We start from the raw sequence: 22,952 nt of genomic DNA, 5'->3' as shown, positions 1-22,952 counted from the left end.
AGTTGTGGATAGTGACAAAGGATGTAGTAGGTTGCAGAGAGACATAGATAAGATGCAGAGCTGGGCTGAGAGGTGGCAAATGAAGCTTAATGTGGACAAGTGTGAGGTGATACACTTTGGCCGGAGTAATCATAATGCAAAGTACTGGGCTAATGGTAGGATTCTTGGGAGTGCAGATGAGCAGAGAGATCTCGGTGTCCATGTACACAGATCCCTGAAAGTTGCCACCCAGATTGACAGGGTTGTTAAGAAGGCATACAGTGTTTTGGCCTTTATTAATAGAGTGATTGAGTTCTGGAACCTAGGAGCTAATGCTGCAGCTGTACAAAGCTCTGGTACGGACACACTTGGAGTATTGTGTACAGTTCTGGTCACCGCATTATAAGAAGGATGTGGAAGCTTTGGAAAGGGTGCAGAGGAGATTTACTAGGATGTTGCCTGGTATGGAAGGAATGTCTTATGAGGAAAGGCTGAGGGCCTTGAGGCAGTTCTCGTTAGAGGGAAGAAGTTTGAGAGGTGACTTAATAGAGACATGCAAGATAATCAGAGGGTGAGATAGGGTGGACAGGGGGAGCCTTTTTCTAAGTATGGGGACAGCAAATACGAGGGGACACAACTTTAAAGTGAGGAGGGATAGTTATAAGACAGATGTCAGAGGTAGTTTCTTTACTCAGAGAGTAGTAAGAGTATGGAATGCTTTGCCTGCATCGGTAGTAGATTCGCCAACTTTTAAGTGCATTTAAGTCGTCATTGGACAGGCAAATGGACATATGAAATAATGTAAGTGGGATCGGCTTCAGATTAGTATGACAGGGCGATGCAACATCGAGGGCCAAAGGGCCTGTACTGCGCTGTAATGTTCTATGTTCTATATAGCCTTAAAATTCAGGAGAGTAGCACATTATGCAAAAATGCCATCTCGCGATGCATTTGAGAAAACATCTGAAGGAAAGATAGGTTGCTTTTCATTTCTTGGTTCCAGTGTCAGTAACAACTATTTCCTGAATGTAACATCAAGAAATGAGATAGATTTTTTTCATAGAGGTGAAGGTTACCACAAAGGAAGTTTTTGCCTTATCACTGCAAACTGCAATTTTTTTATTACTTTCATGAGATGTGAGTGTCACTGGTAAGGCCAGCATTTATTGCCCAAAGATCAGTTAAGAGTTAGTCATATTGCTGTGGGTCTGGTGTCACACAGACTGGACCAGACTGGGTAAGGACAGAAATTTCCTTCCGAAAGGTCGTTTGTGAACCAAACAGGTTTTATTTCAAAACAATCAGCAATTGTTCATGGTCAGTATTAGGCCAAGTTTTTTTTTAATTCCAGATTTTTATTGTATTCAAATATGACCTGCTGCAATAGTGGGATTTGAACCCATTAGCTCACATTGCTGGATGAGGCTTGACTGCTCTCTTTACGTGGAGAAAGTGAGGACTGCAGATACTGGAGATCAGAGCTGAAAATATGTTGCTGGAAAAGCGCAGCAGGTCAGGCAGCATCCCGAAACGTCGATTCTCCTGCTCCTTGGATGTGCCTGACCTACTGCTCTCTTTACCTCCCACCCAAGTAGGACAGCAGTAGATGGTACACCCACAACCAACCAATAGTGCTCTAAACTTCACAGAGACAAGAAGCGCCCCAGTAAGGTACATTTAAAAAATATATGTGATGTTTTCTTATGGGCTAAGAGAAGAAAAAACTCCTGTAGGTCCAACAAAGAAACATTGGGCTTCCCGTACCCAGACATTCCCTAACAACTAGTTCTGACTTCTCTTAAGAACACTTGGTTTATAGCTTGCTGGCAGGTTCTGCTGAGCAAGTTCCAAAAGGTGGCTTCTGAGCTGTCTAATTTAACAGTCCAGTGGCTGACTTCCATCAGCCACTACAAGCAACCAGCCAATGAGAGTTGGTCAATAACATCCATCCTCTGGGAGAGTTTGTCATTGACCTGTCCCTGGCTTTACTTTCAGTCTCTATATTTGCGTGGGGAGAAACCTTAGTCATTTGTTGAGACCTTTCTTTTAATTGTATTTATTATTGTTTTTGTTTTGGAGCTGTGAGCAGGTTTTGAAGGTGACTTGTTCAACTGTGAGCAGCAGCTTGATTTAAAAGAGAGAACAAACAAACAGATGTTTGTTCATAAGGCAAGGTCTGGAGAGTTTTGAGAAGATTTGTAGCTCAGGTAGAGAGTCTGGATATAGGTTTCCAACCAGAGCTGGAAGGTTCATTTTAAGACGTTTTGTCACCATACTAGGTAACATCTTCAGTGAGCCTCTGGATGAAGCACTGCTGATGATTCCTGCTTTCTATTTATATGTTTGGGTTTCTTTGGAATGGTGATGTCAGACTCATAGTCTCACTCCCTGGAACACCAATTTACAGATTGGCCGAATAGCTACTCCAAACACTAAAACATTTAATAGAAGACTCACTCAACTCCATCCACTCCACCCAAGAATTCCTGAACTCCATCCTGAACACCAGGATAGAAGAGCATGAAATAATGGTCTCCTTTGATGTAACAGCCCTGTTCACGTCATTCAACATCAACCGAGCCAAGGAAACACTGACTACACTATTAGAAGATCCAAAGACACATACATCAAACACCATCAACTTCATCAGCAAGGACAGTATCGTCAAGCTAGTGCACCTATGCCTTACCACCCACTTCACCTTCAACAACAAAACCTACAGTCAAACCAATGGAACATATCAGGGTTCTTGGCAGAGACAGTAATGCAGAGACTCAAACAAAAAGTTCTGCCAACCATCCAGCCCAAACTTTGGGTCCGCTACATGGATGACACCTTTGTCATCACTAAACAAAACAAGTTAGAGAAAACCTTCAAGACTATCAAAAATACCCTTACTGGCATTAAATTCACTAAAGAGGAGGAAAACAACAATAGACTGCCATTCCTAGATGTCACAGTAGAGTAAACAGCCACTGGGGAACTTCAAACCAGCATCTACAGGAAAACAAAACATACGGACCAAATATTGAACTACAGAAGCCATCACCCCAACATCCACAAACAAAGCTGCATCAGAACTTTATTTCAATGAGCCACCACACACTGCAGCACAGAGGAACTATGCAGAGCAGAGGAAAATCACGTATACAGCGTATTCAAAAAGAATGGGTACCCAATGAACACTGTCTGCCGATTTCTCAGCAATAAACCCAAACAAGCAGACAAAATACGTCCAGAAACCTGATCCACTCTCCCCTACATCAAAATCATCTTGGAAATAACTGCCAGACTACTCAGACCCCTTGGCATCATGGTAGCTCACAAACCCACTAACGCACTAAAACAGCAGCTAATGAGCTTGAAAAACCAAATACAGACAACAAGCAAAACTAATATCATTTACAAAGTACTGTGCAAGAAGTGTAACAAACACTACATTGGACAAACAGGCAGAAAACTAGCCACCAGGAGACATGAACATCAACTAGACACAAAACAACATGACCCACTCTCACTTGTATCCTTACATACAGATAAGGAAGGACCAATTTCGAAGGACAACACATCCATCCTAGGACAAGCCAAACAGAGACACGCACGAGAATTCTTAGAAGGATAGCATTCCACCTGGAATTCTATCAGCAAACAAATTGACTTGGACCCCATTTACCACCCCCTGAGAAAAAGAACAGGAAATTACATCACCAACCCAAAGAAACCCAAACATATAAACAGAAAGCAGGAATCATTAGCAGTGCTTCATCTGGAGGCTCACTGAAGATGTTACTTAGTATGGTGATGAAACGTCTGAAAATGAACCTTCCAGCTCAGCAAGCAAACCTACATTCACAAGGCCTGGAATTTAATTGCAGGTTGATTCTTGCTCAGAGAACACTTGACATTTTGGTTCTGGAGATAAATTATGCTCAGATGGCAGATGTTTGAAAATTAACAATTTTGTAAGGAGACAACCAGACTAACAAACTTTGCACTGGTTTTTGAACTATACTTAAGTCAGAGGAATTATCGTCTTTGAAAACTACAAAATGGAGGCTTAAGACCATAAGACATAGAAGCAGAAATTAGGCTGTTCAGTCCATTAAGTCTGTTCCGTCATTCATTCATGGCTCATAGGTTTCTCAACTCCACTCTCCTGCTTTCTTCCTGTGACCCTTGATCCTGTTGATCACTCCCTGATTATCTTCCCATAAACAACTCATTGAAAGTTCAGAAAAATGGAATCTCAGTCGTAAGTGTCAATCAGATATTCATCAGAACCAACTGAAAGCTAGTTGTATGCATTGGTGCCTTCAGAAACTAAACATGATGGAACCCTTTATCCCTATGATGTAATGGTCAAGAAGCCTGCTTAAGTGAAGCGATCAGTTGCAAATATTTTTTTTTTCTTTTTACATTTATCTTGTAACTATTTGCTTTTGTAACTGGGATTTAGAATCAAAGAAAATTGGATTTAAAACATTTATTGGATTACCTCGTGGTTTAACTTTGCTCATCTGAAGCTACTGTATTACTAATAAATGGTTAAACTGTTCTTTAAAGCTATCAACCTGGTGTCTGTTGCCAGTTATTCATGAAGTCTAGTACTAATTATTCAAACAGTCTAGTGAGAAACCATTGGGGTCAATTTTGAGGCTCATTGAATGTTTTAATTTTATTGTATTGTGAATACAAAGATAGGAAAGCTGACTGATTTGGCTGTCTGTCTCTATGTTGTAATATATTGCCTTGATGGAAAATAGGCATTACTCAGACAAAGCACAGAGTTTTCAAAATCTAGCAAGGTCAGTGTAAGAGAGCAAAAACAAATAAAAGTAAAATAATGATTCCAGGAAATGAAAACAGAAAGTTTTATAATAAGAATGAAAATCAGTTAAAACCAATATGATTTGGAAATAAAGTTATTGATCTGAACTGGAGTTCCATTTTCAGGCATTCAAAATGAGTTTAGACCAGTCCTTTCCAGGTTTTGCTGTTTTCTTCCCCGATCAAAAATTAAAATTAAAGTCAAAAATTAAAATTAAGATATGACTGGTGAAAATTAAATGCAACAATTTGGTCACCGTTTTCTCATATCGAAGTAAGTATAACACAAGGTAAATGAATAGTAAAAGTCACTTAGCTGTATCCTAAAAATACACCCAAACTTCAATTTCACAGAAGTGATTGCTACGTATCTTTGTGACTTTTGTTCTTTTCATGCACCATTTAAACATACGGGTCATAATCTTATAAGGGCCTGAACATCTTGGCTATGGCGAGGAATGTGGCAGCATCACACGAGAACTTTGGTGAGGCCTATCTCAACGTTGGGAATACCTTCCTGCATCTTTTATACATCTACCAGATAGCAAAACAAAATTCACGCTAAGCAGTGACGAGTTACTATATGAGGGGATTAATGCTTATTAAATATCTTGTTAGCTCACCTAATTAATGCTCAGTTTCCTATCTTACCAAACACACATGGTTTATGGCTACTCTGCCATTGTGTTGCCAGTGAGGGAGAAAGCCAAATAACTAATCCTTGTCCATTAGCATAACAGCCCTTTAAAGATGGTGCAACACCAAGGATACTGGTATTTCAATAGATATGTGCTGAATGGTGAGTTCTGGGAATGGCGTGTGGTAAACTGGGGCTAGAATCAGGTAAGAAGGATGACCTAAGCTAGGCAGTTGATGCAGTGAGTTTGATAAGATACAGCAAAAAATCTCACTTGGTCTTGCAAGGGAAATCTCTCCAAAACAAACCACCGAAACTGGAACTTAGCCAAAAAAGAAATACAATTCAGCCAATGATCTATCTGAGTGAAACTGACAGTGTAGCTCTGAATTATGTGTCATTTTGTCTTGTGGGTTCCTGTCCAGTTAAGAACTGATTATGATTGCTAACGTATGGATCCTTATAAGCCATTACAGCTAGCAGACAGAAGAAGCTTGCATACTGTTACTCTTTACAAAGGGTTACTGGACTCAAAACATTAACTTTGCTTATCTCTACAGATGCTGCCAAACTTGCTAAGTTTCTAAGCACTTTCTGTTTGTTTTTCTGGTTAGTCAGATGCCTCATTTGCTGCACAATTCATCACTAAATATATTACCAATGTGGCTTGGTATCTTCAGCAATTGGTTGGAATTCTATTTTTTCGTAATAACTTGATGTAGAGCAGTAATTGGTAAAATTGTTATGTTTGTTATTTTACAGGCAAACCCTCCACCCATTATTGTGAACACTGATTCTCTGGATTCTGGGCCTTATGTAAGTACTTTACATGATTTACTGCTTATAATTCACTCTGAAGGTAATGGTGTGAGTACCCTGAAAACAGTTTGAGGAAATGATTTTTGTCTCATCATCTTCTGTCACTGAATTGGTTTCTCAGCTTCTTTAGAGTGATTTGAGAAGGGCCTGTGCATGGTTCCTTCTCCGGTTGTGTGCCTGGTCTCCAGCAGTCCTCCGAGTCCTCCAAGTGATAGTAACTGGGGTTGTTTCTTCCTTGGCTAGTTGTGGAATTATCACCATGAAATGCTCATTAGATTATTTACCCAGACTCTATGCTAAAGGCTCACCTGAAGTGTCAGTATCTGAGCGGATGGATGGTGCAAGGGTAAAACTTGCCAATTCTGCCTCTGAGGCAACAGTACTCTTCTCCTCAGAGGTCAAGGAGGTGGTTTCTGTAGGATCAGGCTGTTTCTCTGTATTGCTTGTGGTAGAGATGCAGGTGGAACCTGCAAGTCAAAACAGAGAGAAGGCATCACAGCCAGGGGTTAGTAGTGGTGTTTAATGAATGACAGCGGGGTTACTGTGAGAGTTGCAGTGGAATGGTAAGTGATAATTTCTCACTTGGCAGTGCATAGATGTCTCATCATCCCCACAAGAGCAGAACCAGCCTTTCCAAGAGCCAAGATTCTTTCCTTGTGGGTGCTGAGCAGCTGAATGGGTAGTACCTGTCCAGTCATCCAGGTCTTTCTACCCTGTTCTCCTGGAAGGAAAGAAAAGGAGAAATTGAGTGAGGTGAAAGTGGGTGACACAGAGCTATTAGTGCTGATGTGGGTGATGAGTGTCCTGAAAGAGTAGGTAGCACAGAAACCATGCAGAGTTCATAGTGTGGAAAATTAGAGGGTGTGAGGTTAGAGTCAACGAGGGAAGATGTTGCAGGCAATATTTTGAGTGGCAGTGCCTTAGTGAGAAGCAGCTGCAGTAACAGAGATAGAATTAGTCTGAGGTAGCAGAAGAAGAGTATGGCACTTAGCCTGGCAAAATGGAGAAGGTCATTGACCTTCTTACAGCACTGCTGGCTATTCTTCCTACAGGTGGCAACTTTGGACCAAACTGAGGGGTTCTGGTTGTGTAGTCTCTTCTTCTGGTCCTCCAGGAAGTGGATTTCTTTCCTTTGCAACACCAGCTCAATCAAGACTTCCAGGTCCCTGTTGGATAATCATTTGCCATCTTCCCCTTCTCTGATATATTTAGACTCTGACGTGGCCAATCAGGGCTGCTTCGGAATGCCAGTGCTTGTCTGGGTGTATAACGGGCTTTAAATATTTTGAGGTATGTTCATTTTTGTAATGTAGGAAACACAGATACAAATTTGCACACAGCAACTCCCACAGACAGCAATGTTATAATGGTCAGATAAGTTATTTTTCAAATGTGATTTAAGCTAAATGGCCAGGACAGGAAGGATACCCTATCCTTACTTAAAATAATGTCAGGGAATCCTTTACATTCACCTGAAAGATTCATCTGACAGTGCAGCATTTCTTTGGTGTGGCACTGGAGCATTAACTTGGATTTTTGTGCTCAGTGTAACATTTAACCTGAGACCTTGTAACTCGGAAGTGATTAACAGGCATGCTGTCAGAAGGCTGATCGCTGTAAAATTCCATCATACTGAGAAAGTCATTTTTCTCACAATTCATATTTGACAATAGAAAACAATGTTCTAACTCTTCTTGGCACCTTTTCCAGAATTTGTACATGTACTTTGTGTTTTAATCAAAGCTAAATTGAACGTATTTTTCAAGGTGTAACTTGAGCTAACCGTCACATAACATCAGCATGTAATAGCCTCGGAATTATACTTTACTGATTTGGCAATATAACTCAACATTTTTTTTTGTTTCGTTAACATGCCTACTGCCAGTCTTGGAACAATGATAATATTCTCTCATTTGAGATTATGAGGTCAAGCCTGACTTCAAAAATCTAAATTAAGCAGGTACTTAAATTGAGGGGGGATATTAAATTGAGCTTTAATCAAACTGCTCAGGTGAATATAGATTCATGTCACAGTTTAAAATTGACTGCAATAATGACTAGGCAAAAGTGAGGACTGCAGATGCTGTAAACCAGAGTTTAGATCAGAGTGGTGCTGGAAAAACACAGCAGGTCAGGCAGCATCCGAGGAGCAGGAAAATCGATGTTTCGGACAAAAGTCCTTCATCAGGAAGCCTCAAGGGTGGAGAGATAAGTGGGGTGGGGGTGAAGAAGGTAGCAAAGAGCACAATAAGTGAATGGGGGTGGGGATGGAGGTGATAGGTCAGAGAGGAGGGTGGAGGAGTAGGGGGAGGGGAAATGAGGAAACTTGTGAAGTCCACATTGATGCCCTGGGGTTGAAATGTTCCGAGGCGGCGTCCCCTCTGAACTATCACCTCCATCCCCACCCCCATTCACCTTTTGTACTCTTTGCTACTTTCCCCCACCCTCCTCTCTGACCTATCACCTCCATCCCCATCCCCATTCACTTATTGTGCTCTTTGCTACATTCTTTCCCCCCCCCATTTATCTTTGCACCCTTGAGGCTTCCTACCTCTATTCCTGATGAAGGGCTTTTGCCCGAAACATCGATTTTCCTGCCCCTCGGATGCTGCCTGACCTGCTGTAATAATGGCTATACTACCAAATGACTTGTTTAGGTGTGAAGTTCTTTGTAGAAGCTAAATAGTGATATGCAACTGTCAGGACTTCCTTTTTCTTTGCCAGATCTCTCAGTATTTACCTTATAGATCGTCATTCATTAAGTGACATATGGTGAACCACGGCCTTTTCCTTTCACTGTGAATCTTGACCATATCTGAACTGAATGTTACTGTTACATTTCTGACCGTTTACACATGTTTAACATTTGTCTCTAGCTTTTTGGCCGCTTCACTGCGTGCAATTGCTCCTCTTAATTGTTTTCACTTTAATGCACATACCATGGGAGGCAGTTGTCGTACTCTTAGAGATTATTTTTACCTTTTGTCTGACGAGAAGGATAGGGTCGCTGAACTGACTGAACATAAAAATACCTACAAGTATCTTCACTTCATTCTTTACAGCCTAAGATGATTGTAGCTCAATTTTACCAATTGATGTTGCCTCAAAAGAATACATTTCCCTCATGAGACAATACAGCAGTTTCATAGTTTAGAATCCTACAGTGTGGAAGCAGGCCATTCTTCCCATCGAATCCACACTGACCCACAGAAGAGCATCCTACCCAGCCCCACCCCGCTAACTTCTCCTTTCATTTTCCATGGCTAATCCATCTAGCCTAGACATCCCTGGGCACAATGGACAATTTAGCCTGGCCAATCCACCTGACCCGCACATCTTTTGGAGTGTGGGAGGAAACCAGAGCACTGTAGGAAATCCATGCTGACATGGAGAGAATGTGTAAACTCCACACAGATAGTTGCCTGAGGCTGGAATTAAATTCAGGTCCCAGACGTTGTGAGGCAGCAGTACTAAACACTGAACCACTGTGCCTTGAACCTGGAACTCAAATAATAGCTTATTAAGCCATACGATAGCTACAAAAATAGCCAATTGACAGTGTCAGTAACTGTGTCAAAGGCCGTGCCAAGTCACCTTTTCTGAAAATCTGATGTAAAATATCATTGAAGTCTTAACCTCTCTCCAGTCTGATGCTCACAGCAAATATGGCAGCAGCTACAGCTGAAGTTCCAAATGCAACTAAGTTAACATTCATTCCTCTGGTTGAAGGACCTCAATTGTGGATTGTTGTACCTGTACCATACATTTCAAAATTGACAGTATTATCACGCACACATTCATCAGATTGTCTCAAAAACAATTAACTCCTGTGCCAGAGCAGGCATTTGATGATTATATAAAAACCTCTGAAAGGCCACACCTGTGATCTGATATAAGAGGTTCCTCTCTTGATTTGTGTGTCTGACTTTGCTGCAGCAAATACTTCATTAGTGTCTATCTCTAGCTCCTCTTGGTGCCTGTTACTCAGGTCATCATCCCATGTGTTATACTCAACTCTCTCTACTTCACCTAAGCTAATGTCTATGAATGGTGCTGGGTAAAACAAGAACTGTTGAAAATTCTGTAGAAAGGTGATGAAGAAGAGAGATTCCTCTTGATGCTCTTCTCAGTGCTCTTCTGCTGGTGTACAGTGGTCTGACACATTCAACCAAATTTTAAGCTGACACATTCTTACTATGTTGTGACTAATTTCAGTTGAGCAACAGGAACTTAACAGACATAAGAAGAGATTATGTTATCCAATTTCTGCAACTTCCTATGTCCATTGTTTTTCTCTTCGACTTCCAAAATTTCTTCCTTTCAGGGTGAGAGGTTAGAAGCTGAGGATCTGCCTTTTTGGTGTACTTTCCTTATTTGAAAACTATGTTCCCTGGCTAACATCTGAGTCTCAGGCTTGCAGCAGTGTTTCAGTGAAGCTCAGCACAAGCTGGAAGAAAAGCAGCTCATTTTCAGTTGGGGACTCTCTCAATATCAAGTTCAATAACTTTAGGGCTTGAGCTCTCCCATGTCTTTACTCCAAGCGCAAAACACCAGGCCTTGTTATCATATAATCTGCTACAACACAACACATTGTTAGCCATTAGCAGTCTCCATTAATAGTTATTCACTCTCCTAGCAAGATCGTTATTCACTCCTTTGTCTAACCAACTGTTTTTCTCTCTCTTTGAGCTGTATCCCCAACTATCGTCTACTCCTTACCCCCTAACCTCACCCTATTTTTTTACTTATAAACTGATATTTTCCTGGCTATAAAAACAGACGTTGCTGGAAAAGCTCAGCATGTCTGGCAGCATCTGTGAAGAGAAATCAGAGTTAACCTTTCGGGTTTGGTGACCCTTCCTCAGCACTAATGGTAGATATCCTTTACTCCTTACTCCCTCCCTACCTTCTGCATATAAACCGACATTTTCCTAGCTACCATCATCACCGAACCTGAAATGTTAACTTTGTTTTCTCTGCACAGGTGCTGCCAGACCTGCTGAGCTTTTCCAGCAACTTCTGTTTTTGTTTTTGATTTTCAGCATCCGCAGTTCTTTTGATTTTTAATTTCCTTGCTACCATCAGTTTTGAGGAAGGGTTACTCGACCTGAAGCGTTAACTCTGACTTCTCTCCACAGATACTGTCAGAACTACTGAACTTTTCCAGAAATCTCCACTTTTTAGATTAGATTACTTACATTGTGGAAACAGGCCCTTCGGCCCAACAAGTCCACACCGACCCGCCGAAACGTAACCCACCAAGACCCATTCCCCTACATTTACCCCTTCACCTAACACTACGGGCAATTTAGCGTGGCCAATTCACCTAACCTGCACATTTTTGGACTGTGGGAGGAAACCGGAGCACCCGGAGGAAATCTACGCAGACAATGTGCAAACTCCACACAGTCAGTCGCCTGAGGCAGGAATTGAACCTGGGTCTCTGGCGTTGTGAGGCAGCAGTGCTAACCACTGTGCCACCGTGCTGCCCACTTTTGTTCCTTATTCGAGGATATTTTAGGATGAAAGTAGAATGTATTAATGTCCTCCATTTGCTATCTTATGAAATAAATCCTTGGGCCAAAATACTTGCCAAGATGACGGTAACCGGTACAGAAAACAAATAAATATAGATATCTTGTGCGTCATTTATTATTAGGTTATGAGCTAAGTATTTTCAAGGAATGGAAAAAGCAGTGAAGTTTGTCATTGTATCTTATAAACATTATAGGACAGATATGGTGTTAATCACAAAGAAAACAAGCATTATGATAAATATGTTATTCCAATTAATTTTCATGAGATATGATTGGCTAATTATGCCATGGCTAACCTAGTGAAGTTATTAAGCTACTGAGTAGTCTAGCTAGCTGTGGTTGTGAGTGCAATCACTGGTTTCACCAATTTCTTTCCATATTGTCTAGCAGCAGACTTTTTTTGACCTCTATCACTGCCAATATCTGCTTCCTCATTTGCCTTGTTTGGATGAAATCTATATGAATAATAAAAAAAAGGAGCTTTAGGCCCTAGTTCCTTTATTTTGTCTAGTTCCTTGCTCCTCGATAATTGCTGGTCTAGCTTTTCAGATGCATTCAGTACTCACATCTTCTCTCACCTCCACCACCACCATTATACCCTCTACAAATATTACAAATAATTCTGCTTAAGAAAATTTCACAAAGCCAATGCCAAATTATATCATTTGGGAGAAAGCTCACCCTCTTGAATGAGTCACTATAGAGGATAAACCAACCACAATAAAGTGTTGTCCCTTAGCAATGAATGAAAAGAAGTTGAGATTGATTATTTAAATCCAAACCTCTACTATATAATGAAAGCACTTATTAGATACAAATTGAGTGCATTTTCTTATAAGAAAGGTTATTGTAAACTTGTAAACATAATTGATGAGGCCATATTTGAAATTCTCCATGTAGTTTTAAATATGATTCACAAAGGAATGTTGGTGCACTAAAGTGAGTATTCAGCATTTAGATTATGAGTTTAATTGAAGAAGACAAAAAAGATATAATTGTGGGGAACATTACATAACATGTCGGAGATGAGTTGTAACATGGATTTGCAGTATAGAACTAAAAAGACATAAGAAAACAAACAAAAAAATCAGCTAAGTAATTTGAGAGATTAGAAAGAAATCTCCCTCACTCCCAAAAATAGATGAACATTTAGAATGCATTCCCTTCAAAAGTATTTGTTGTTATCCTAATTAGAATCTTAAACACATATTGAATGGTTATGTCATGAGTGGAATTATGAAATGTAAGAATATAATTGGTCAAGATGATCGATGCTTCATGCAATAACTTTGTTGCTGAAATATTAATACTATAGCAATTTAAATTCAACTGGTTATTAATGTCCACTATAGAATGCAGAACTAGAAATTATTTAGTCCATTTTTATGTGTCTGGCATAATGATTCAGTGCCTCCATGACTTGTTAGATTAAAATAGATGAAATAAAATGCAAATGTTATGTGTCTACCTCATTTAACTAATTGTGGCACTAGCCCAAGTAGCTCCTATGCTGCTGTCAGCTCCTGCCAGTTGCCTACAGACTTTACACGTAACAGAAAAGTCCAGACACTTCTGTGCAGTTCACACAGTACCACTAGCCTTTTCTTCTTCAAAACAGGCTTTAATTTGAAGGCAGGCTATACTCAACAATATTGCTGCAATGTAAGTTATGACAAAGTGAACATTAGGTTAGAGTAAGAGATCCATAGTGAAGAATTGACTGCTGGAGGCATGAGTAATGCAGGAGGAGAAACACTATGGGCTGGATTCTCAATTTGTCATTGGGGGTGAGCACCTGTCTGGACAGGCATTGTAAATTGCATTCCTGTAGAGCTTACTGGATTCCAAACCAGCCAGAATATGACAGTTTTCAAACATGGAAAGCTACACACCTCCAACTAACAGACTGTTGAGCTCCTTAACAGACCTCAGAGGAGTGGTTTGAAATTTTCATCCGCCGGCACAGAAAAAACACAATGTCTGGGACACGTCAGTCTGCAGTTGTCATAAAAAAAAGCAACAAGCCAAGAGTTCTACACGTCAACATGCTTAAGACAATTGTGTTCATTTTATCAATAAATGACATAAAGTTGTGACTACTAGTATGGAGAAATTTGCTTTTTTGAACAGTGAATAGTGAAACCCCCAAGAGGCACATGAGGCTGGTGGCATTACTTGGGAAACAGAGATTGCCATAGGAAATGATGGTGAACAAACAGCGCCAGCTGTGGTAGCTGAAATGGGAATAGGCTGCTCTAACATTGGTCAAACCTGCAAGAAGTGCATTGATAGAGCATTCTCCAGATCAACGGAGAGCAGAGGAACACAAAGAGGGTTTACAAGAGGAAAAAGATACAACCAGGATTAAATCTACAGCCCAAGAGACGCAGTGAAAGAGCACCAGTGTCATAGGAAATTACATCGGAGATGCTATTTATTGCATCCATTGCTCCTGATGTGGTCTCCTTTACATTGGGGAGACTGGACACCTCGCAGAGCACTTCAGGGAACATCTCTGTGACACCCACACTAATCAGCCTCGCCGCCCCATGAACATTTCAACTCTCCTCTCCACTCTGCCGAGGACATGCAGGACCTACCCCACTACCACTCCTCACCACCCGACGCCTGAAGGAAGAATGCCTCATCTTCCGCCTCGGAACCCTTCAACCCCAGAGTATCAATGTGGACTTCGCCAGTTTCCTCATTTCCCCGTCCCCTTCCTTACCCCAGTTCTAAACTTCCAGCTCAGCACCATCCTCATGACCTCCCCCACCTGTCAATCTTCCTTCCCACCTATCTGCTCCACCCTCCTCTCTGACCTATCATCTTTACCCCTTCCTCCATCTACCTATTGCACCCCCAGCTACCTTCTCCCCAGTCCCACCCCCTCCCACTTATCTCTCCACCCCCGAGGCTTCCAGCCGCATTCCTGATGAAGGGCTCCTGCCCGAAACGTCGATTTTCCTTTTCCTCAGATGCTGCCTGACCTGCTGTGCATTTCCAGCATCACTCTAATCTTATCTCTAATCTCCAGCATCTGCAAACCTCATAGGAGATTGCATCTATCTAGGCAGTTTTTCTTGGAAACACTGGGCCACAATGACCTAAGGTTTGACAGCCGTTATTACAGTTACCTATCTGCAACTGTCAAATCTGTGGTGCTTAACTTTTATGCTTCTGGGTTGTTTCAAGGATAAGATGCAGACCTGGCTGGCATCTCAAACACGGCAGTTCATCATGCCATCAGGCAAGTCACATATACCTTAATCCAAAGATCATGTATCATGTCCACTTTGAACAGGTGGACCTGCATTGTGATTTTTGGGGTTAATTGTCATGAGTGGATAATCTCAGGCAAATATTATGGGGGTCTGAGTGATGTGGATCATGACAAGATCTGCGGCAGAATTGAACAAGTACGACAAGGCCCATTTCAACATCAAGAGCAACTTATGCCATCTTTCATGCTTTTCACAAGATATGGCAAGATTCTAACTGGACAGTGATGAGATATCAAATGATGGGAATTAATATGAGTGAAATGTCATGTTCATACTACTACTCACCCTATTAATATTCAGTCTGCCAACTTAGCATTGTCAAAGACAAGAAAACTTGATCAAAAAATGCCAATGTGTTTCTGAAGGATTCAACTCGTTGATTGCTCTGAATGACTTCCACGTTACTTACAATTAAACTGCAGTCCAGGGAATGATCACTAGTGTCAGCCACACCTTTTCTCTGTGACATATGGCATCCAGCAACCCCTCATGACAATCCTAAAACTTCTCCAATGCACTAGCATTGCTCTCTGGAAATACAGACTTGCAATGCAGGGTACCTTTGCAATTAGCAGCAAAAAGCTGAAGTGAATTTCTTCGCACATAGGCACATATACCCAGCTCACAGACTGTATTAGGCTTCATCTCAGGGCTACTCAGACTGCTCACTGCTGTTTTAGTGCTTACCTACTTAGTACCTATCTGCATGCTCACAGCATCACTGCCTTGCCTTGCTGTGCCAATTAACACAATCACAAAAACAGACAGCTTATCTTGTCACTAAGTAGTCCTCAGACTAGGGGTTTGTAGAACCTCAGTGCTATACATGAATATCACAGGTGCTCTATGTGCCAGCAGTTGATGCAGCAAGCACACTGCCTATGCAGCAAACAAGCAGCCAAGTATGCAACACTTAGGAACATTCTATTGGTCAGAGGTCTGTGCCTCTGCTGGCCAGGAAGTGGATAATGATCAGTCCATTGGTTCAGTGGTGGCCAGTCGATGAGGTAGGCTAATGTAGTCAGAGTGATATATAGGCACCATTCAGGGTCTAGGTAAGTCTCACCCAGTCATGTTGATCGAGTGGTGGACCAGGGTCAGTCCGTCAGGTTCATTCATGAAAACTAAGGGGAAAGAGGCCAAGTGGAGCCATTGCTGTGGGACTACAGCTCAGCAGGTTGCTCTCCAGTAATAAGACCTTCAGGCTCCCGGGAAGAGAGTAGCACAGAAAAAGCATGGCTAGCAGGATGTAATGTGAGAAGGAGGGCCAGCAGTCTGGCTTGAAAGTGGAGGGGGGCATGGTAGTGGATAGCATATGATCATACCTTGCATGGTCACATTGCAGACTAAGGCCTGTGTGGATAGAATAGACTCTTGTGGACAGATGGGATGGGGTCTTGCAAAAGGGAGGGTTTTACAGGTTGAGCTACTAGGAAGAGGATGTGGATGTTGAATTGAATTTATTGTCACATGTACCAAAGCACAGTGAAAAGCTTTGTCTTGCAAGCAATACAGGCAGGTCACAGAGTTAAGTAGCATAGATAAGTAAATAATAGGTAAACAGCAGCAAAAACAAAAACACAGGTACAGGTGAACGTTAAGAGTTTGTGAGTCCATTCAGTATTCTAACAACAGTAGGGTAAGAAACTGTTGTGAAACTGGCTGGTGTGTGTGTTCAGGGTTCTGTATCTTCTCCCCGATGGTAGAGGTTGTAAAAAACATTGCCAAAGTGGGATGGATCTTTAAGAATGCTGGTAGCCTTTCTTAACAGTGGGCCTGGTAGGTAGATTCTATAGCATGGGCACCACACGGTCTGCTGCCTTCATCCAGGATCGAAGGAGCTTCAAACCTATGAGTTTAGATAAAGAAAGGGTTATTAATAATTTTTAAAAGCATGCTATTAAGTTTAAAGAGTGTGGAACGATTGGAGGAAATAGAAAATTTCTATCTGCACGCAGGAGCTCGCAAGGAGTCGACCATATCCGGTGCCATCTTTGATGTTTGGGGGCTCATTGGCATTTTCAGGCTGCAAGATACAAAAGGTAGAGTGCCACAACCAGTGGTTAGATGGTATGTGTATTGATTGAGACTGACCGCATGGTTAATGGGAGAGTGGCACTGGAATGAAGAAAGGTTCTTACTCGCTTGGTAGGACATAGATATTTTGACAACATTGTAGGAGCCTGTGAGGGTGAGAATTTCATAAGGGGTGAGGACCCTGATGTTGAGCAACTCACCCAACTCATACAGACTTGCTGTGCCCTGTTTTGGACTGTCTTGTAACAACAGAAAGTGGAGAAATTAGCCAGGCATCAGTAGGTGACATGTCTGTTAGTGCTGGTGCTTGTGAGGGAAAGATGTTCAAGTGTTGCGAAGGACTGAGGAGGCAGTGCAGAGAACATGCAAGGTTAGTGCTTTGGGAGGTTGTGGAGGAAGTGGGCTGAATTCAACTGAAGGAATGTGTTGAGTGCAATAGTGGGGCTGGCTGGTACGAACCTTGGTGGGAATTGTGCAGTAGCACAGATTGAGGAAGTATGAGATACAAGCAAGCAATGTGTTGTTCTTCCAGTTTATTGCTGAGCTTCACTCGAACACTGCAGCAAGCCCAAAATACAGATCTTGGCTAAGGAGCATGGTGGTGTGCTGAAATGGCAGGCAACCAGTAGCTCAGGGTTGGTTTTCCCGATAGAACTTAGGTGTTCTACAAAACAGTCACCTAGTCTACGCTTCGTCTCCCTAGAATAAAGGAGACCATTGTTATGACACGGGGTAAGCACCACTGCTAATTTAACACAGAAATGATTCAACCCATGCTGTAATCTGTTAACATTTGAGAGGCTAAGAACGATCACAAAGTCACTATTTAGAGTAAAAATTAACAATTTTTTATAAGTTTAACAGAGAATAATTAACTGACAACTATTTGCAATTCCTTTCTCTAACCTATCTCTTACTTTCCCATCTATAATATTGGTCCGATAAATCCACCAATTAAGATTCACCAAGAAATTCAAATTTCAAAAGCAGCCAGCTGTTGAATCTTCTCTTTGTATCTTCCTCTTCTTAGGGTTTCTGTTTCACAGGTTGATGGTAGATAAAGGTACCTTTAAGAGAGCTATTCTGCAGGCAGTCTGCATATTTTGGTGGCTTGGCCAACTGTTCAATTTTTCCCAGTCTTATACAATAAAGCATTGGATCATTTCATTGGTTTTAATATTGTCAAAATATCAAATTCAAACTTGATTGAAGTTTAGTACCTCACGCATAATTTAAACTGTTTAGCTGAATTTGAATTTGTTTTTGTCTCAAAGCAACCTAGGTATTGCTAGCTGCTGGACCAAATGTTACATTGGAAATTCTCCAGCACCCTGTGTGCTTACCAAGTCTTTCAGCTCTCTTAAAGGTACAGTCCCATTACACCTTCATAACACCTCCCCCTTAAGAAAAAATGAACCATCATAATGAAAAGATGGCTTTTATTTTTATTCTTTAAACAAATTACCGTAACACACAGATAACTTTAATCTAACTTCACCTTAATTTCTTCCCATATATATTTAACATTGGATAAATACAAATCCAGTCTAAACTTTATCAGTTAAATCCGTGATAACGCATCTGTGATTACATTCTTATGACCCGCTACAAGTACGATTTTTAAATTAAGGGTCTGTAACATAAGACTCCACCAAAATAGTCTCATATTCTTGTCTTTAAAGCATTCTGAGAAGGGAAGAGGATTATGATCCATGTACACAATCGTCTCTGACATGTTGTACGTGACAATAAAATGTTCTAAGGCCAGGACCAAACTCAACAGTTCTTTTTTGATCGTGGAATATTTTCTCTGGAAGATGTTTAGTTTCTTCGAAAAGTAACCAACTGGCAATTCAATCCCATAGTCATCTTCCTATAGTAGTACAGCTCCAACTCCTATGTCACTAGCATCGATGGTGACTTAAAAAGGTTTTGAAAAGTTTAGTGTAGCTAAAACTAGTTTGGTGGTAAAAATCGATTCTAAATGGTCGAATGCCTCCTGGCATTGTTCTGTCCACCGAAACTTTGTGTTCTTCTTCAGCAAATCGGTTAACGGTGCCACTATACTGCTGAAGTTCACAATAAATGTCTAATGGAGTCCGCTGAGCACGAAGAATCAAAGCACCTCTTTCTTCGAAGTTGGTCATGGAAATTCCTTGAAAGCCTTCATCTTTGCGTTCCATGGGGTCAACCTTTCATGACCAATTGTTATGTCCCAAGAACATCACCTCTGCTTTTGTAAATTTAGTTTTGTTTAAGCTTATTACCAGTTTTGCTTCTTGTAGTCATTCAAAGAGATCTGTCAACTGTACATGATCTTTCCAGGACTTACTAAAGATCACTACATTGTCCAAGTAGACTGCACAGTTTGTTAACCAAGAGTCAACTCTGTTCATGAGTCTTTGGAATGTGGCAGTTGTGTTCATCATTCCAAAGGGCATCGCTTTAAATTGATATAGCCCATTTGGGGTTACAAACACAGAAATTTCTTTCGCCGTCTCTGATAAAAGTACCTGCCAGTAACCAAGTATTAAGTCCAACATGGTGATGTAACTGACTTGTCCCCAACTTTCTAGATATAGTCCTTCAGTCTAATAATTGGATATGAGTCCAATTTTATAACGGTGTTGACCTTCTGATAATCCACACTGAATCATTGAATCCTGCCCAGTTTGGAACTAAGACGATAAGCGAACTCCACTCGTTCTGGCTTGGTTTGATGATATCCTCACCGAGCATGGCCTCCACCTCCTTCTGGATCTGTCTGATTTTGAGAGGATTAAGCCGATAGGGGTGTTGTTTTATCGGAGCATATTTCCTCTATCTACTTCATGTACAATAGCTTTAGTCCTCCCCATCTGATTCTGACATACATCCTTACACTGTAGTAACTAATCTTTCAACTGCATTCTATGCTCATGACAGAGATAACTTATTAATCTATATCACTCCTAAAAGACTTCTTCATTTTTAAAATCTATTTTGAGGCACATCAAAATCCACATCATCTGGATTTGATTCCTCACTCTGTGGGGCAGTAACTAACACCTGTTTCTCCAGTTCTTTCTCTTTTGTATAATATGGCTTCAACATGTTCACATGACATACCCAATTCCTTTTTTGTTCTATCTGGCATCTTTACCAAATAGTCCACCTGACTCAACTTTTTCTCAATCTGATAGGGACCACAAACCTGTCTTTGAAGGGATCTCCTATCACTGGTAACAGTACTAACACATCATCCCCATAGAAAATGTCTGAGTCTCAGAGCTTTTATCTGCCACTTGCTTCATTCTAATCTGTGCACTCTTCAGGTGCTGTTTTGCTAACTCACCTGAATCGAGTAGAGATTTAGTCTCTCCCTCACCTCCGATACATAATCTAAGTGTGAGATCTCCGACTTTGGTCCTGTCAATTTTTCTTGCATTAATTTCAAAGGACCTCTCACTTCATGCCTGAATATTAACTCAAAGGGAGTATACTGAGTAGATTCATTTGGGGCATCTCTAATGGCAAACAATATGAATGGGAAACCTATATTCCAATCATTCAGGTAATCCTGACAGTATGCTCTCAACATGGTCTTCAAGGTCTTTCTAAACCTCTCTGGGATTCAGGATGATGCGCACTGGATTTAAAGTCCTATACACCTAAGCTAACCACAACCTCCTTAAACAGCCGAGCAGTAAAATTTGACCCTTGGTCCGACTGAATCTCTCGGGTTAGCCCATATCATGTGAAGAAAGCTACAAACTCCTCTACCATCTTTTTTGCCTTGATACTCCGCAATGGAATTGCCTCCGGAAATCTCATGGACACATGCACTATGGTTAATTATGGTTAGTTCTCGGGAGGGACCTGCCCAATCAATTATAACCTGCGTGAAAGGTTCTTCAAATGCGGGAATTGGCAACAAAGGTACTGGTTTTATTACCTACTATGGCTTACCTACCATTTGGCATGTATGACACGTACATTCACTGCATCCTTGTGCATTCCAGGCCAATAAAAATGTTTTTGTGCCTTAGCCTGAGTCTTTTGTACCCCTAGGTGAACTCCTATAGGTGGTTTATGTGCTGCTCGTAACACCTCCTGTCCGTATGCTACTAGCAACACAATCTGATGCATGTCAGCCCATTTCTCCTCTGCACTAACCTGCCATGGTCTCCATTTCCATCTTAGGATTTTATCTTTCAGATAATAACTTCTGGAATATTCTCTGCCTCCTTTTCGGAATACGCATCCACATATATATCTTTTATCATCTTGTCTTGCTGTTGCAAGCCCCTTAGCCTTTCAGGACTAAACACTCCTGTCTGACACTCTGCCTGTTCAGGCTTTTCCTGTACCATTAAGTCAAATAGGGTGTCCGCTAATTGAACCTCAACTCCTTCATCTTTCTCTAGTTTTCGCTTCATGCTATGACTTATGATAGTGGGATCTGGTTACAACACAGTCTGGGAAAATACCAGGATATTTCTGTTTTAACTCCTCAGTTTCTTGGTCTTCCTTGGGCTTCTCCCCAACAAGGGGTGTCACTCCCACCTTGGATCCTGTCAAATCATTCCCAAGAACAAACTGAATTCCTGGAATTGACACTCAGTCAATCATTCCCACTATAGCTTCCACAGTCTTAAGTTGGCACTCCAACCTGGTCTTACACAGAGGAAAGCTAAATTTCTGTCTAAGTATCCCACAAATTACCACATCCTCGGGTAACAGAAAGATTGCACTTTTGCTCATCTCTTGCTATCAGTGACTGGTTAGATCCTGTATCTCTCAAAATTATAACTTCTTGTCCTTCTCTTCCGGTTCATTCTGAGTAAACTTTACCCATTGAGGCGAATTATTTGTAGAGATTAGGTACTAGCTCTATACCCAGCCCCTGCCTAGGCTGTGCACTCTCCTGCAGCTCCTCGGCACTTCTTGGAGTCTCCTTTACTATCTTCACTAATACTGCTGGCTTAGCTTCTTTTACCACATGTTTTCCCACAGTACCTTTCTTTAATGACCAGCACTGTGACTTTATGTGTCCAACTTTACCACAGTAGAAACACCTGAGGCCTTTCACCTCCTTTCCATCTTCTTGGTCTTCTTTTTTAATCTGTGGAAAATTCTTACCAGTATTCTCCACTCTTTCTTTCGTAGTGTAGGAGCTGCCCTTCTCCCAACTTCTATCCATCACAGGATGAAATTCTGGCCGGAAGCTTGTCTTATGCACCAGCATGTATTCATCTGCTAATTCTGCTGCCCTTCTCATTTCCTGAACTTTCTGTTCCACCACATGAATTCTTACCATCTCTGTAAGTGAGTTTTGAACTCCTCCAGCAGAATAATTTCTCATGGAGCCTCAAAGGTCTATCTATTTTTAAAGCATGCACCCATGTATCAAAATGACTATGTTTAATTCTTTCAAAATCAACATAAGGCTGACCTGGTTCCTTCTTTATGTTTCTGAACCACTGTGTATGTGCTGTTTGACCCCTTCATAATCTCTTGACCTTTCATCTGACAGCGTGGCAAATACCTCACTAGCTCTACCTACCATTTTAGTCTGAACTAGCATTATCCATAAATCCTTAGACCACTCTGTCTGCTTAGCCAATTTTTCATGAAATAAAGAAGGCTTCAACACTTTTCTCATCAAAATGTGGCAGAGTTTTGACATATTGGTATAAATCACTACCTTCTCTTCTATTCTCCTTCCTGTTAACTTGACTTTGCTGACTTTGCAACTTCTCAATTTAAAATTCTGTCTCTTTTTGTCTCTCCCTTTCTTCTCTCTCTTTCTCTCTTCCTTTCTTCTCTCTCTCTTCGCTCAGCTAAGAACCT

At 41.2% G+C, this 22,952-nt stretch overlaps 1 protein-coding gene across 4 annotated transcripts in view; it reads left to right on the top strand.

Moving 5' to 3' along the window:
• The window catches only part of dlg3 (discs, large homolog 3 (Drosophila)), a 539,119-nt gene that overhangs the window by 270,174 nt on the left and 245,993 nt on the right, over nt 1–22,952 (top strand). For all 4 annotated transcript variants that reach the window (XM_043704756.1, XM_043704755.1, XM_043704754.1 and 1 more), the window contains one exon: nt 6,206–6,259. In XM_043704756.1, the coding sequence (XP_043560691.1) occupies nt 6,206–6,259 (54 nt within the window). The remainder of the gene's footprint in view (nt 1–6,205; nt 6,260–22,952) is intronic.

This window comes from Chiloscyllium plagiosum, chromosome 15 (genome assembly GCF_004010195.1).
Source record: "Chiloscyllium plagiosum isolate BGI_BamShark_2017 chromosome 15, ASM401019v2, whole genome shotgun sequence".
NCBI classification, from domain to species: Eukaryota; Metazoa; Chordata; class Chondrichthyes; order Orectolobiformes; family Hemiscylliidae; genus Chiloscyllium; species Chiloscyllium plagiosum.
This window is presented reverse-complemented; position numbering and strand designations above follow the sequence as displayed.